This window comes from Ambystoma mexicanum, chromosome 11, assembly GCF_040938575.1.
Source record: "Ambystoma mexicanum isolate Mex_15411 chromosome 11, UKY_AmexF1_1, whole genome shotgun sequence".
Classification (NCBI taxonomy): Eukaryota; Metazoa; Chordata; class Amphibia; order Caudata; family Ambystomatidae; genus Ambystoma; species Ambystoma mexicanum.
This window is the reverse complement of record NC_090934.1, coordinates 891034387-891049096: the sequence shown is the minus strand read 5'-3', so window position 1 is coordinate 891049096 and position 14710 is coordinate 891034387. Positions and strand designations below refer to the sequence as shown.

At 43.1% G+C, this 14710-nt stretch overlaps 1 protein-coding gene across 1 annotated transcript in view; it reads left to right on the top strand.

Moving 5' to 3' along the window:
* The window catches only part of LOC138505059 (intestinal mucin-like protein), a 489690-nt gene that overhangs the window by 77252 nt on the left and 397728 nt on the right, over positions 1-14710 (top strand). Inside the window, exon 3 of the mRNA XM_069625384.1 lies at positions 5048-5065. Coding sequence (XP_069481485.1) covers positions 5048-5065 — 18 coding nt within the window. The remainder of the gene's footprint in view (positions 1-5047; positions 5066-14710) is intronic.

Below are 14710 nucleotides of genomic sequence, written 5' to 3'. Positions count from 1 at the left end.
ATTACCAAGGCAGTAATCTGATTCCCGCACGACTTCGCTGTCTTTTGCAGTCCCAATGTCAGCACAAAACTCCTCTGTACACTTGTGTGGGGGAGCACCAACTGATTAGATTCAGTCAGCCCTCGACCCCCTCGAAACTCCGCCTGTCTCCTCAGCCCAGCATGAACTTCGTGCTCTCTTCATTTCTTTTTCTTAAGAAAACTTTTACCCATCCCTTTATTGACGCGGCTTGTCTGCCTACATTTTCTACCAATCAGGGTGCAAGAATGTGCTCTGTGCCAGCATTCGGTTTCAAAACAATGAAAGCTTCAGGTCCAGAGTAACTGTTTCACTTTGCTCCCTGCATCTTGCATATTTTCTGTTCTCACAAGCTGAATAAAACACTAGTGTGCATTTCAAAATGAATTTTTAAATAGTGTGACCAAAACATGGATTTCACCTCATTTTGCATAGAAGACTACATTCTCATGAAAAAAGTTAGCACTTAGTACTTGAGTTATGTTAGTAATGTTAGTCGGTTATGTATTCTAATGTAGTCTTCATACATGAAGCATCCAAAATACATGGTGCACCTCATTATTTGAACCTGGCACCACATTAAGTTTTTTTATGTGTGTTCTGAATATCTGCAGTTTGAAACTGGGCCTGGCTGTGTACTTTGCATGCTAGCAATAACGCTATATATTATACAGGCAACAAAAAAAAAATGCTATATTACATACTGGCAAAATGCTATTATATGCTGGCAAAAATTCTATACATGTCCTACAGCCCCCTTCCTGCTCCCACCTGTGAAGGTAAGAACCTCAGGGTCATCTTCGACTCCACACTCTCCTTTTCACTTCAAATCTCTGACTTCTCTAAGAAGTCAAACTACCAACTGCACCTCCTCAGAGGTACTCTTGCTTGCCTCACCTTTCCCCAGAAGCTCACTGTCTCTAGAGCTCTGGTTATCCCTAGGCTGGACAACTGCAACCGCCTCTTTCTAAATCTGCCTGCTTCTTTTCTCTGCCTTCTGCAACTCATGCAGAACAGGACTGCAAGACTTGTCCTTGGCTTCAAGTCCTGGAATTGTAACTCTCCAGCCCAGAAATCTCTTCTTTGGCTCCCAGTCTCTGCAAGGATTAAATTCAAGACCCTTTGCATTGTCCTCAAGGCTTTCTGGGGCCTGGGTCCACATTACCTTCAACGCTGTCTCCACAAATACCTTCCCACTTGAGCTCTTCGCTCCTCCACCTCCAACTCCCTCAGGGTCAGTCGTTTCTCCAAGCAACGAGCTGGGGGGTAGATCTACCACCTTCCGTTCCGGAAGCAGGAGTCAAGTCCTAAAAATTAAAGTGGGGGGACTCATCAACAAATGCATGAGATTTGACGTTGCCAGGAATTTGCATATCAAGGGCGAAATTATGCATAACCACCCAAATTGAACAGGATGAATGGCGTTTGCCTTCCATAAAATAAACACAAAACCAAGACAGGATATTTTCGTCTAATAGTGTTTTTGAAAACATTAAAAGGTGTGCATGTTTTAAACTCCAAGAACCAATACAAATATTTTCCCTGGGACTTGCAATAACGAAATGGGATATTTCACTTTCAGTTGTTTGTTATTTTTCATCAGGTTATATAGTGCAGGGGTGAAGCGTCCAGCCTAGAAACCTGATGAATGCAGTTTCATCCCTGAAGGCCGTTTTAATTAATAAATTCAAAGAGGACATCCATTGTTTCTCTTTTAGCTATGGGGACTGAGTCCCTCCTCTGAATAAAGTGGGTGGACTCGGTCGCCCCGCGTGTACCCCCGACTTGAGCCCTGTCCAGAAGCACCTCAAGACCTTCCTCTTTGCTTCTGCCTTCGCTCTTCCGCTCACCTGCTGATTTGTCTTCTTCGGCACCGGGCAAATGGTTACATTCTGATTTTTGGGCTCAGGTCCTTGCCCACCCTAGCCACAAACCCACACTGCCTCCTGGAAACCCTTGCACTTGGGTCTGTATCTGCAACCCTACAATCCCCTTACCTGCACTTATTAGACACCCCTGTCTGTGCTTTAACCTTGAACTTGCCACCTTGCTGGCTGTGCTACCAGTTATTGTTTTATCCCCTGCTCTGCACTTTCCACTCCCCCCCTGCACTTTTCCCCATACCCTCTCCCCTGCACTTGTGCATTCTCAATGTCACTGGACCTAGCAAGATGTTTGTTTGTGTCCTCCCTTGTTCCCCACCTTTGACTCGTCGCTCTCTGGAACACTTGTGTATGAGTGCGATACAAATAAAATATCATATCATATCATATCTTATCAAGAGCAGTTTTTTCTTTTATGTTGTGCACACCTTTTTTGATTACACCACACCTTTACAATAGTCAGAAAAAGCATGGTCAATGGAGGAGGCATGAATAGAGTAAAGAGACAGAAGAGTGGTATTCACATCATCAAGGTAAGAACCAAGAGAGTCCTGCCTGAATTGTCTTAGTCATTGATGAGTGGAGATGAGGAGTAGAAGGTGGTGGGCATGACATGTTAATGTGAACAATTAAGTGACGAGAGGGAGAGGTGTCAATAGAAAGGTCAGAAGAGAAGAGTGAATTAGAGAGAAAGACAATGTCAAGCCTACCTACCAAAGTGGGTAGGCTGGTAGTGGTCAGACATGAGGGGTTTATGTGTTCATGGCAGGTGGCTGCCGAGGGCTTGGGAAGGTTAAAGTCCTGCAGCATGACAATAGGGATATTGGTAAGGGAGTGACTCAAGGAGAAGGCTCTGATCATGGAAGACAGAGTTGAAAGAACAAAGGGGTAGACATACAGCCAGAAAAGTGAGAGGGGTATGAGGAAGGAGTTGAATAGTGGAATATTCAAAAGAGGAAGAGTTAATGTCACAAGGGAAATCGAGGGGCAATGTTGAGGGCCTTTTTGATAGGGAAACCCACATTGCCACACTTCCCAACAGGTCTTTGAGAAGGTAGCAGGGTCAGTGGTGAGAGATGCTAAAGAGTCATGAGGGAGATCCATATTTCTATGATAGCAAGAAGTGAAAGTTCAGGGTGACAGGGTGAGTCGAAGTCATCAGAGATGTAGGAAGACTTGCTGCAGAGTGAGTGTGCATTCAAGAGGCCAATTGACAGAGTGACAGGAGGTGGGGAGAGAGGCAGGTGTTGTGCTGTAGGAGAGGGAGATAGATGAGGGTGGAGCTCCTGGGAGCAAGGGAGCAACTTATTTTAGGGGTAAGGATGCATGGGGAAGGAGGAAGATGGGGAGGCCAGAGACTGATGCAGAAGTTATACGAAGTTGATGATGAAGGGTGTGATAGAAGCTAAGGAAAAGATTGATAGCCTAAACATGGAATTATTTGTGTGAAAAACGCAGATTTGCCCGCCTTTCTGCCCGAAAATCCCCATACTTCAAACAGGGATTTTTGGGCAGAAAGTCGCGCAAATCTGCGTTTTTCATGCAAATAATTCCATGAATCAGGCTCTGGGTATAAGAGGAACTGGAGCAAAATCAAGATGTATGATGGAGCGTCGAAGAAATATCCAAGTGAAGACAATAAAGAAAGGGTGCGGCTCTAAAGAGAGAGAGTGGGTGTGTAGAAAGGGAAGGAGTAGATGCTGGCTGACTAGAAGCAGGTGTAACTTCTGGGTTGGCCTAGGATGTGCTTATAGGTAAACACATGATATTTAACAGACACAAAATATCAATGTTCCATGGTCCTGTGAGATTACAGAAGCTTTGCAGTGAATGGATTGTCAATGGGTGGAAGGAACCCTATGCTTGGAAGCAGGAGTCAGGTTAAGGGTGAGCTTGGTGAAGTCTTCGCTTCAGCACGGGTTCTGGTCTTAGGCCCTTTCTGTTCCATTGCCAGGGCTTGTCAGCAAATGATAAGGTTCTCATTTACTGCCAGAAACTGACATGACATTATTAGATGGTCACTGCATTTCCAAGCATCACCACCAAATGGGCAGAAACCTGCAATGTAATGTGGTGAGACTCAAGAAGTTATGAGGGCTTGGCAAACAATCCCTAGGATCAATAGAGTATGTTGCATATGTGGCGGCCCTGGTATCGAGACTGTAAACCATGTACTGACGGAGTTTGCATGCCTTGATCGGCTCTGACATTAAGCACTCAGATCTGTTGGCATGGTTGGGAATTCCAATGTGGAAGAATTGTGGGCTACATTTATGAGTGGTAATCATGCTGCTTGTATTTTATATTTGGCTATTTTCTGGAAGCAGATTTCAGTAAGGTTAAAAAATTCTTGACCTTGAATCGCCATATGCCTCTTAGATTTGGGGGATTGTGTTATGCACGTGTACATTCTCTATGTAATACTGAAATCTATGCATTTTGTATTCTTTTCTTAATCTACGTGGTATGTATTAAAATCTGTTTTGTCAACTGCACAATACTAAAAAAAACATTTAAAAAAACATGCACCATTAAAAGATATAAACGTTTTGACATTCAGCTTGTGGGTAACACGCACATTACCCTGCACTACCATCGCTCCTTGCCAGTAATGTGGATATCTGTTTAATTTGTATAGAACAGCCCCCTATTTACATTCAGAATGTCTTTTTTTGGATGATGCCGGGTTGCATATGGCATCTGCCAGTTATTGAGATTCTCTTTTAAATTGTCAACTATACTTTTTAGGAAACAGTTACATTTCATTATTTGAAAATGAGATTTAAAATGTGTTTTTCCCTTTATAGCTCTCATTTTTCACTAGCATAAGATGAATCATGGAATTAGATAAAAATTAATGCGCTAATATTCGATTAATCTATCTCGCTTTTTAGTATTTTATTTGTTGAATTTTAACTTTTTGCTTAACTATTAAATACATGTTGATGATGATTAAAAAATGTAGATGTAGTCGATCTCCATTTTTATGTTGTACTTAGTTCTACTGTTCCTAGAAAGCTTGGTTTGTGAATTTTGCATATGATACATGAAAACACATCATTAGATAATAGATGTCTCATTATTTGATGCTTCTGTCTGTCCATATTGTAACAAGCAACTATTGTTTTTCCTTTTCTTTCATGTAGCTGAATTTACACCGACATGTAAGTATTAGCGTGTTTATTATGTACATTTAAGGTGTATTTTTCTGAAACATTAACCACATATATTCTGCACAGTGTTTATATGATGATGCTTTCTGTTACTGAAAAGTCAAACATATAGTTCATAGGCCCACATTACGAATTTGGCAGTATTTTGGCAGTAATCCGCCGGAATACTGCCAACCGAAATGACTGTTATTGCCACTTGGTGCGGTGAATTTACTGCTAGATTACAAGCGGTGGTAGGTGGAGTTAGTCCTCATTATTGGGACTCCATAGTATACCATGGGAATTTCAATGGAATTGCTGCATGCAGTAATCTTGCCGATGTTGCCGATTTTTAGCAGAAAGTTGGAGGATTTACCTCCAGCATGATACTGCAGGGAAATCATCCACTACAGGCCAAAGTTGGAATATGGCAGAGCGGTAAAAGTGGCAGCAAGTCCATTACTTTTTTACCCCTCTGCCATACTTGTTACTTGCCATAGTTTTTAGCAGGGTAACTATAAACAGTACTTTTTGTGCAGCTCAATATTCAAAAAGTGAAAACGAGAATGATTCCCATGGCAGACATTTTGTCACTCAGAATAAAACCTCAGAATATCTTGGCGTTGATAGTCTGCTCTAGGTTGAAATGTAATGCACCTGCCAAACAAAAAGCAACGTTTGCTGCACAGCTTTCAAACAAGTAAGGGGCACATTTTTAGTTCTGTGTAATCTATCAGGTGTTAGTGTTGGAATTTCTGATCTTTTTCAGATTGTAGGTGTTTTACCTCCTCTTCCCAATTTTTAATGTTTACGTCTTTTGGTTAAAAGACCAGACAACTGTTAGTTGTATATTATGCATACCACTGCATAGGCAGAGTTAATATGCATTAAGACTGAGGGCCTCATTCCGAGTTTGGAGGTACCCTCAAACTCGGGTCCGGGTCTGGGTTCCCTGAATCGGTTTCCTGGTTTTACCAGGCATCCATATTATGCATACCACTGCAGAGGCAGAGTTATTATGCATGAAGACTCAGGGCCTTATTACGAGTTTGGAGGTAGCCATGCCCTTAATAGGGGCATGGCTACCCCCAAACTCGGGTCCAGGTTCCCTCAATGGTTTCCCTGGTTTTACCAGGCGTCCTTAGCGGGACCCGCGGGCAGACCTCGTAATGAAGTGGTAGGGGTTTAATGGCGCCGGCAGCTCTACCGGCACCATTAACCCCCTACCGCCAGGGTCGTAATGAGGCCCTCAGAACTTTTGTAAACTCAGATTCATTTCCACATATCCATACTCTATTAATTACCCCATAACTACATATTTGATCACCCCCCTGCTGCCTCCAGCCCAACCTTTTCTTCCCTCTGTTTCTATATATCTGCACCCCTCCTATCTGATGTGGGACACACCTACATCATTACAAGAAGGTAAGTGGAACAACCTATTTGCAGACCCCCAAAACAACTTGCCTAACAGAATCCACTTTCATATGCCCCTCACACTGCGAGACTGCAATATGCTGAACAGACAGAAAGATAGGTTCAGAGCAGAAGTGAGAAGCAAAAAATCAAAGGTATCTGCTTTCACAACACCTTACCACTAATCAGTGAAAAAACTCCAGAGACAACCACATTATCTCCCTCAAAAGACGCTGGATGACCACAATTTCCAGATACCTCCTCAAAATCTCTCTGTTTACATTAAACTTCCCAACCTTGAATCCTACCAGCAACTATGCACTGTGATTGGGTGGCCCTCCACAAATAGCCACGCTGACTCCAGAGGAAAAGTGCAAGGGTGTTTATTAAAATAAATTGTCATAATGGTGCTTCTGTTTCCTTAACTCTCTGGGGTCTGTGGGACTGGGCATAATTGATGCTAGGGTCATCCCTCTCTTCTCTCGACATCCAAGGGCCTTGAACTCACCTCTCAGCCCCAGGCATCCCTATCGAGCTGTTACTAGTCTACCATTGGTAACCCCTGCCTGTCTCTCTTCTTACTACAACTAAAGGTGGTCTCCCGAAGTCGTTGGCTATCTCACTTCCTAGGGAACTTCTAACTCTCCCTCTCCTACCATTGTTTAGCTGCGAGGAAAATAGGGAATGGTGCATTCTTTCACCCAGCATCACTCACACTCCTTCCACAACCTCCCACTCCTGACCCTTCGCTATACAAATCCCTTCCAACTGTTCTTCTCCCACCACATAACTGTCCCTCCAATCCCAAACTACACCTTTCCACCGCCACCCTTTCATCTTACTTCCCTTACCACTCCTGTTCTTACAACAAACAATTTTTCCCACTACCCTTCTAACTCTTCCCTCTTCTCCCTCCTTCCTCTCACTCCACTTCACAGCTTCCTACTACTCTTCTAATCCTAACTCTTCTTCAATTATGTACCAATAGCTACTCCTGATCTACCAATCACTGTCACTTTTCCTGCTACTACCTCGAATACTGTTCCCACTCTGTTAGTACCACTATCTCTCTCTACCATCTTCCACTCAGGGATATGGTGCTCTGAGCACCTCTCTCACTATTACAAACCCCCAGGGATATGGTGGACTACTCACCCTCTGCACTAGCCCCTGTTTAACTCTCAGGGACACTCAGGGATATGGTGCCCTCCTCACCCAGGGATACTGTGCCTTGTTCATCTTTCTCCTACTAACTCACACTCTAACACTAATATCCTGTGCTTGCTACTCCCACCACCTACTACCTCTACTCCAACTACTACTACCTCTGCCACTACTACCTCACTCTACTAGTCCCACTCGACCTCTACTGCTCACACTCCTCTCTCACACAAACCCGCTACAGAACCCCTCTTTAACAATATGCTCCACACTCCAAAACGCTATCACCTTCACTGATCTCTCAAATGTCCTCCAACTGCTCCTGTCCTCACCCAACTAACCCACACTTGCACATTCACACAGGCTTACTTAAATACCCCCCCCCTCCCAGGAATGGCTATTTACCCTGTCCAATAGCTTACCTGGCTCCAAAGGGTATGACAGGGGATGGTCAAGGCAGGGCTTAAAAGGGCTAGTAAGCCCGCCCCTTTTCAACATAGACCCTGCTGGGGTCCCAAAAAGTTGGAACACTTCTAAAACCTGTAGGCTTTTAAAAATAAGTATTGCCCAAATCCCTGGTGGCATAGTGGATACGACATCCATATGGCCTTCATTTTTCAATAACAAATCCATGGTGGTTTGGTGGGAAACGGCCTGTGAGTGATCTTTGATTTATTTGAAGAATCCCTGGTGGATTAGTGGTGGCGTCTCTGCATGGGCTTCAGCTGATAGTTGTCAGCTGGAGCCACGTTCCATTTCCGACCAGTGTTGTGAAACTTGATGGCATCCCTTGAAAGGAATGCTACCCCTGCCTCTCTGTTCTTCAGTGTCCTGCTGTGACTGCTTCCGCGGCTGCTGCAGTCCGGTGGCCACCGTCGCAGCAGATAAGGAGGAGTGCGAGGGCGTCTGCCAGCAACCAGGCACCAGTGGGGATGGGGTGGTCTCCCCTTGGCAGGGCCACAGTGCTGGCCTTGTCACAACACAGATAACTAATTATAATAACAAAAGAAGCCACATCAACATTCAAAGAACCTCCTCATCGACTACAAGACTGCCACTTTCAACAAGACTTGATCCCAGAAGCGTATCACTGCAAGTGACACCATTGACCACACCCTACAATACAAAATACATCCTCACTGGAGCCATGATGATCTAGCAGACATTTGCCAAGAATCTCCCCAGCTTGTTTGATGATGAAAGCTTCAATCAATAGAATATGGTTGACCATGAAGCAAACATAGGACAAGCTGACCAGCCTCCCTCTACTGAAAGGATCTGAAAGGGAATGGTTGTTACTAAAAGCCTCCTCATTAATGACTGCTCTATCACCAAACATTCTTCTGGTATCAGTGTTCTTTTTTGTAAAAAAAACATAGACCTGCTCTTTATTATTGACATTTGTCTCTCAGAAGATCACTCAGAATTATACATGAAGTCATTGGCGTCAGCTACAAATCAAGTTTGGCAACAGAAACGTCAGGGGGGAGAGGAATTGCGCTGCATCGCAGAGATTTTATCAAAGGCATCTCTTTGCCTTAATGTGCCCTGCCTACCAGACATCCAGACTAAAATGTCATCTCTTACACATACCACCATCAAACTACTCCTTTGTAGACTATTTGATTGATACAGTTGTTAATCTGTCTGTAGAACACCAACACCGCACCATACAGTGAGACTTCAACATCTGAATTGAAAAGGACGATAAAGCACCTACAATGTCTGTCACCACAAACCTATGTGCTCTGCACCTCAAACAACTTATTAAAGGACCCACCCACCTGGTTTAGCACAACAACAATGGCATCTTCTGCAATGAGAACTTTGCTAACGTTTCCTCCCTAGTCTGCTTACACTGAGGAGACTACCAATCCTTCCCCGTTACACTTTTCACATAAGAGTTTCTACTTGCAAAATCATTGAAGGGACCTCCACTGTTACCAAGCCTATAGAAAGAGAATTAACTCAAACTTAAAGCAACCAAACCACATATTACAAACAAAACACAGAGGAGAAAACTGGAGAACCACCATCTGGATAAACACCACTTTGCATAGCATCACAACAAAATAGCCTTTAAAATCTCATGCGAGCGGGTGCCTGTCAGCCCGGCAGGTCTGACCTGCCGAGCGGAACAGCACCCGCTCGCAGACCATGTTGGATGCACCAGTGCATCCGGCTTCCCCATTCCCATTGAGTCCCATGGGAATCGAATGGGAATGGGGACTAATATTTACTGACACCAGGGAATGGGCAATTACCGGGTTCTCTGGCGCTGTAATGCCCTGGTAATTGCAATTACCGGGCACCAGTAAATTCATGACTCCGCAGCAGCTGTGCCAGTAATTAGTGGCAAGGCTACTGCCGAAATTGGAATAAGGCCCATTGTGTATGTCAATCGGATTGATGGACTGCTTGGTTCCACTTAGTTCCAATTTTTCCAACGTCCCTCTCATGGTGTGTGTAGAGACACCTTGTGATAGACTTTTGGGGAGTGTATGGCAAGTCCCTTTTTGTATTAATTAAAGGAGTCCAAAGAGCAATAAAATGTGATGCACAAGATATGAGAAAAACACACTTTTATTATAACTGCCTAAGCAGGGAAATATCTAACAGACATTCAGATTCTAGTAGATTGAGTAGATGGTTATAGGAAGCAAAAAGCAACAGTTTGTTACAACTTTCTTCACAGTCATTGGCTGGTGAGAGTTACAATATATTTATTTGGATATATTACACAATTTCATTGGCTTATTCTGAACATGCAGTGACAGTGATGTCCATGCTAGTTAGCTCATGTCCAATGAAGTCAGCCTCCTTCTCATGCTCCATCATTGGATGGTGAGTGCTGAAACATGTAACAGTCATATTTGCTTTTCTATTGGATGTTCCAGGTGGTGTAGATGTGGAGTGAGTAAGCATAGAACTCTCCACCAATCGTAACTTTAGATGTGATAGTGTGACACAAAATTATAACATTGAAATTCCTTCCAAAAATGATATAAGCAGTTGGCACCAGAATAATGTTCCCATCATTATAAACTATGTACTATCAAATTATCTTGCAACTCTCTTGGTGGAAAGGGTACTTGCATGTCCTTCCTGGTTCTCATAGGTTTATCTGTTCGCATTCTGGCCTGATGTGCTTGCGCCTAGCTGCTAACCAACTTGCACTTTCATAATGGCACAACTGTAAATGTGTATGTGGTTGTCCAGTGTATGTTGCCATGAAAGTGTCTTTATTTTGCTAGTGCATTCAGGCAGTGTGACTTAGATGGGTAACTACTGTATTGACCCCAGGTTCCTGGTTAATGCTATAGTATAAGTAACATTTTTTGTATGTGGTGTGGCTCCACAAGTTTTCGTTATCATTGCTGCATTCACATTATGTGAGCTACGTGTAATCTTCTGTGGTATTCACTAACTCCTAATTGGGGCTAGACAGCAGAAAATTATGTTCTGTATAACTTTTTCTTAAAAGAAGAGAGTTCTGCTGCTGCAATTTATCCTACAGGGGGCAGGGTTGTGTTTGATCAGTCTCCCTCTTCAACCATGCTTTTTCGTGTCTTACTGCTTGACTCCTGCCAATGTGAGACTTAATTTAGTCATGTTTGGTTATTCTGCTTACGTACAAGACATGTTATATTTCTTTCAAACATGGCTATGGGAAAGCAGTAAACTTGATGTAGTCTGTTCAATCAGGGCACAGAGTCTTGTCCTTAAACTCTGGGGTCTATTATAATTTTCTGTTGCTATTTCATGAATCTCACTCCTGAGACTAAACCCTGGGAAAACTTTTGCCCCCCCTTGCTTTTAGCCAACCATTATGTGGCATTCGGCCAGCAGCTCTGTGAATGTAACATCTAGGACTGTGTGTCTTTTACGCTGGGACTGACTGCAGCTTTCTGCAATGGAGTGATGAAGAGAGTGTTATGCTCCAGGAATGGATAACTAAATCGTGAGGCCTACGTGTAATGTATTCCGCTAATGCTAAATAATATAAACACGTCCGCTGCATTTCTCTACTTACTGATAAATGCAGTTGGGTTTATGTAAAGGTACATGGATATGTTAGTTTACAGAGGGTATGTTTGTTATGTTATGTTAAGGGAACTTAATAAAGCGCACATACACCCGAAGGCATCTTGGCGCTGACGAATGGTAGGAGGACAAGTAGCATAACCGTGTCAGAGAACCCACACTAAAAGAGAGTCATTTTCAGAAATCTGCAGAAGGTGAGGTGATCCACCGTAGCACGAAGAGTGAAAGCAAGATCATTCCAAAATCTTGCAGCCACCACGGAAAAGGCTCAACCTCCCTTACGCGAAAGACGGAAGCAAGCGACTGCTACAAGAAGCGCAGATTGCGATCTCAGCAGGCGGTTCGAGACATAGTGAACAAATTTGGCCTGGGATACTCGGTACCCATGCCAAAATAGGCACAGTGCACCAAACACAAAGATTTAAACATGATCCGACTGGCAACACAGAGCCAGTGCAGTTTACTCAGCAGAGGAGAAAGATGGGATCAAAAAGGGGGGTGAAATATAGAGTGGGTTGCAGCATTCTGCAATAATTGAAGCGTGTTAATAAGATAGCGTGGTTTATGTCCTGAACCATTGCTACTTGAGCTCTGTTGGCCTAAAGATAAAGCCTTTTACTAAATGGGGCTGCTTGCTTTGTCCTGGCACGCTTTTCTCACAGTGACTGTCGCAGCTTATATTTTCACACGGGTTTGGGACAATGAATACATTTGCCCATATTCTCATACTCAGCGACAAGCGGTTCTTTAAATGTTCTCCTCAACATGATGGAGTTCTTGTGAAAAGGCATCCTCATTTTGCAGATGGTCTGTGATAACACTTCCATATGCATCTCACCTGTTAGACCTCCCATCTCCACTTTGTTTGAAACTGCGGTAATGTTGTGTCCATGCCTTGTATCTCTCTGTAATGGAGGCAGAGAGAAGATTTAGTACTGTTAGCAACAGTAAGGAAAGAGACCTGCAGTCTCTGCCTTGCTCCTTGCACCTACACCTGGGCTGATTTATTAATATGAATTCTGAATCACCCGAATTGTAACCATATTCAGGATGTGTCAACCTTTCCAAACTTTTGAGAAATTCTGATAGACAGGTTTGTGCAGTCAGATTCACTCATTTATTTATAGGAGTAGCCTGATGGAGCTCTTTGGAAGTGATTGTGAATCTTTCAGAGAGGGAGGATTGTGTTGTGTGTTGATGTCTGTCACTATTTGAGAGCTGGAGCATTTTACTTTCTTTCTATGTAAGGCTTGTTGGGCTTGTAAACAAAATATCATTATATTTTGCACGTTTAATATAGTTACAGGGAGAGACAGAAAGAAGGAACATTTAATAGTAAAGGAAGTTCTAAGAGCCAGTTTGTGTGTGAGAGCTGGAGCTTTTTACTATATTTTTAGGTAAGGATTTAGTTTTACTATAAAAGAACATATCATTGCATGTTGTAGATTTAATAAGGAGAGAACATGGGTAGTGTGATTTTTGGCAGTGCCCACCCCATTTAAAAGAAATCTACATTTCACAGAAAGCCTCTGGGATTTTTGTTAAGATTTAATTTTCTCTGTCAAGTGCCTCAACAATGTATTTGGCGTATATGCATAGTGGCTGCTTACTTGATAAAGTACTCACACACGAGCAGTTTATTGTGGAAAGCAAAAACAAATTGTAGGTAGTGGAAACATTGTTGGAGATGGTGATTACAGGTGGTGGGTATTATTGGCATGTTGACTGGCTGGATGGAACACATCATATGTTTGAGGACTAAGACAGAGGATGAATTTCTGCAGGGTCTGATTGATTGAACAGGCTCACGCACACACAAAATAAGCAGCAGAATTCTTTTGGGAGATGAGAAATTTGGCAGTGCTGAAATAGTTGTTTGAGCTGATTTTTGATCTTAGGCAGTGCACATTAGGGGCAGGTTGATCGGATGCGTAATGCAAGACACCACCTGCTTGAGAACACCGAACAGTAGGACAGAGACGTAATCTGCGCTCAGTCATCTTGTTTGAAAGGGGGCTCGCACACACAAAACAATCAGTTCATTTGTTTCGGGGGAACAGAACAAAATGTGGGGATGGTGGAAACATCGTTGGCTGTGGTGATGCTCACAGATGGTGGTATTTAGAGGCAGGTGGGGTTGCTGCATGATGTAATACGCCAACTGATTATGGACACCAAGCAGTAGGGTGAATAAGAAATCTGCATTGTGCCAGCTTGTTTGAATGACTTACAAACAAAAGAAGCAGTTGAATTGTTTTGGGTGAACAGAAAAATGTGGTGGTTCTGGGGTGATGTGTTTGCACCTTTCCAGTGTTAAGCGTAATCGTATTACAGCCTTTTGGACTCTTTGATGTTTGCTGAGTAAATATTCTGAGAGTTGAAGGTAGAGGCTGCCGGTATAGTCCAGTCCCAAAAAACCAAAGAGATATCCGCAATGGCCTTGTGTGAGAACTTCAGTTAGGGAGTGATGCTATGTCAACTGCAGTGTTGGAACAAGCAATTTCTTAGGTTGCTTTAAACTCTGGTCCAAGCATAAGGCCACTGTTGATTTTGATTGCAAGGCTTGTCACACTAGAAGAGGACATTGGGAGAGGGCCAATTATTTCCAGCCAGGGGATCGCTGTGGGGAGAGGAGGCTCTGACAGACGGATCACACGTTGTTATTGGTTGTGGTAAACTTAAGTTTGTTTGAGGCCATCCAGGAGTCCACATGGGAGTTACATGTGTTGTAGTCTGGCATATCCACATTTGGGTCATTTGGGAATTTTCAATGATTTGCATGTCGTCTGCAAAGTTGACACCACCCTCTAGCATTCAAAGTGACAGTTCATTTTAACATAAAACTGTAATTTTATTGCTTGATTGCTCATAACATTTTAATAGAATTCATTTCATAAAATTCATAAATACAAAACATAGCATTTACTTCACAGAGAACTCTCTGTGTAGTAATACGTGCCAGTGCAAAACCGTCAAACATTCCTATCATACCCACTCTCCACTCTCATATCACATATCTCCCAAACATTCTTAAAA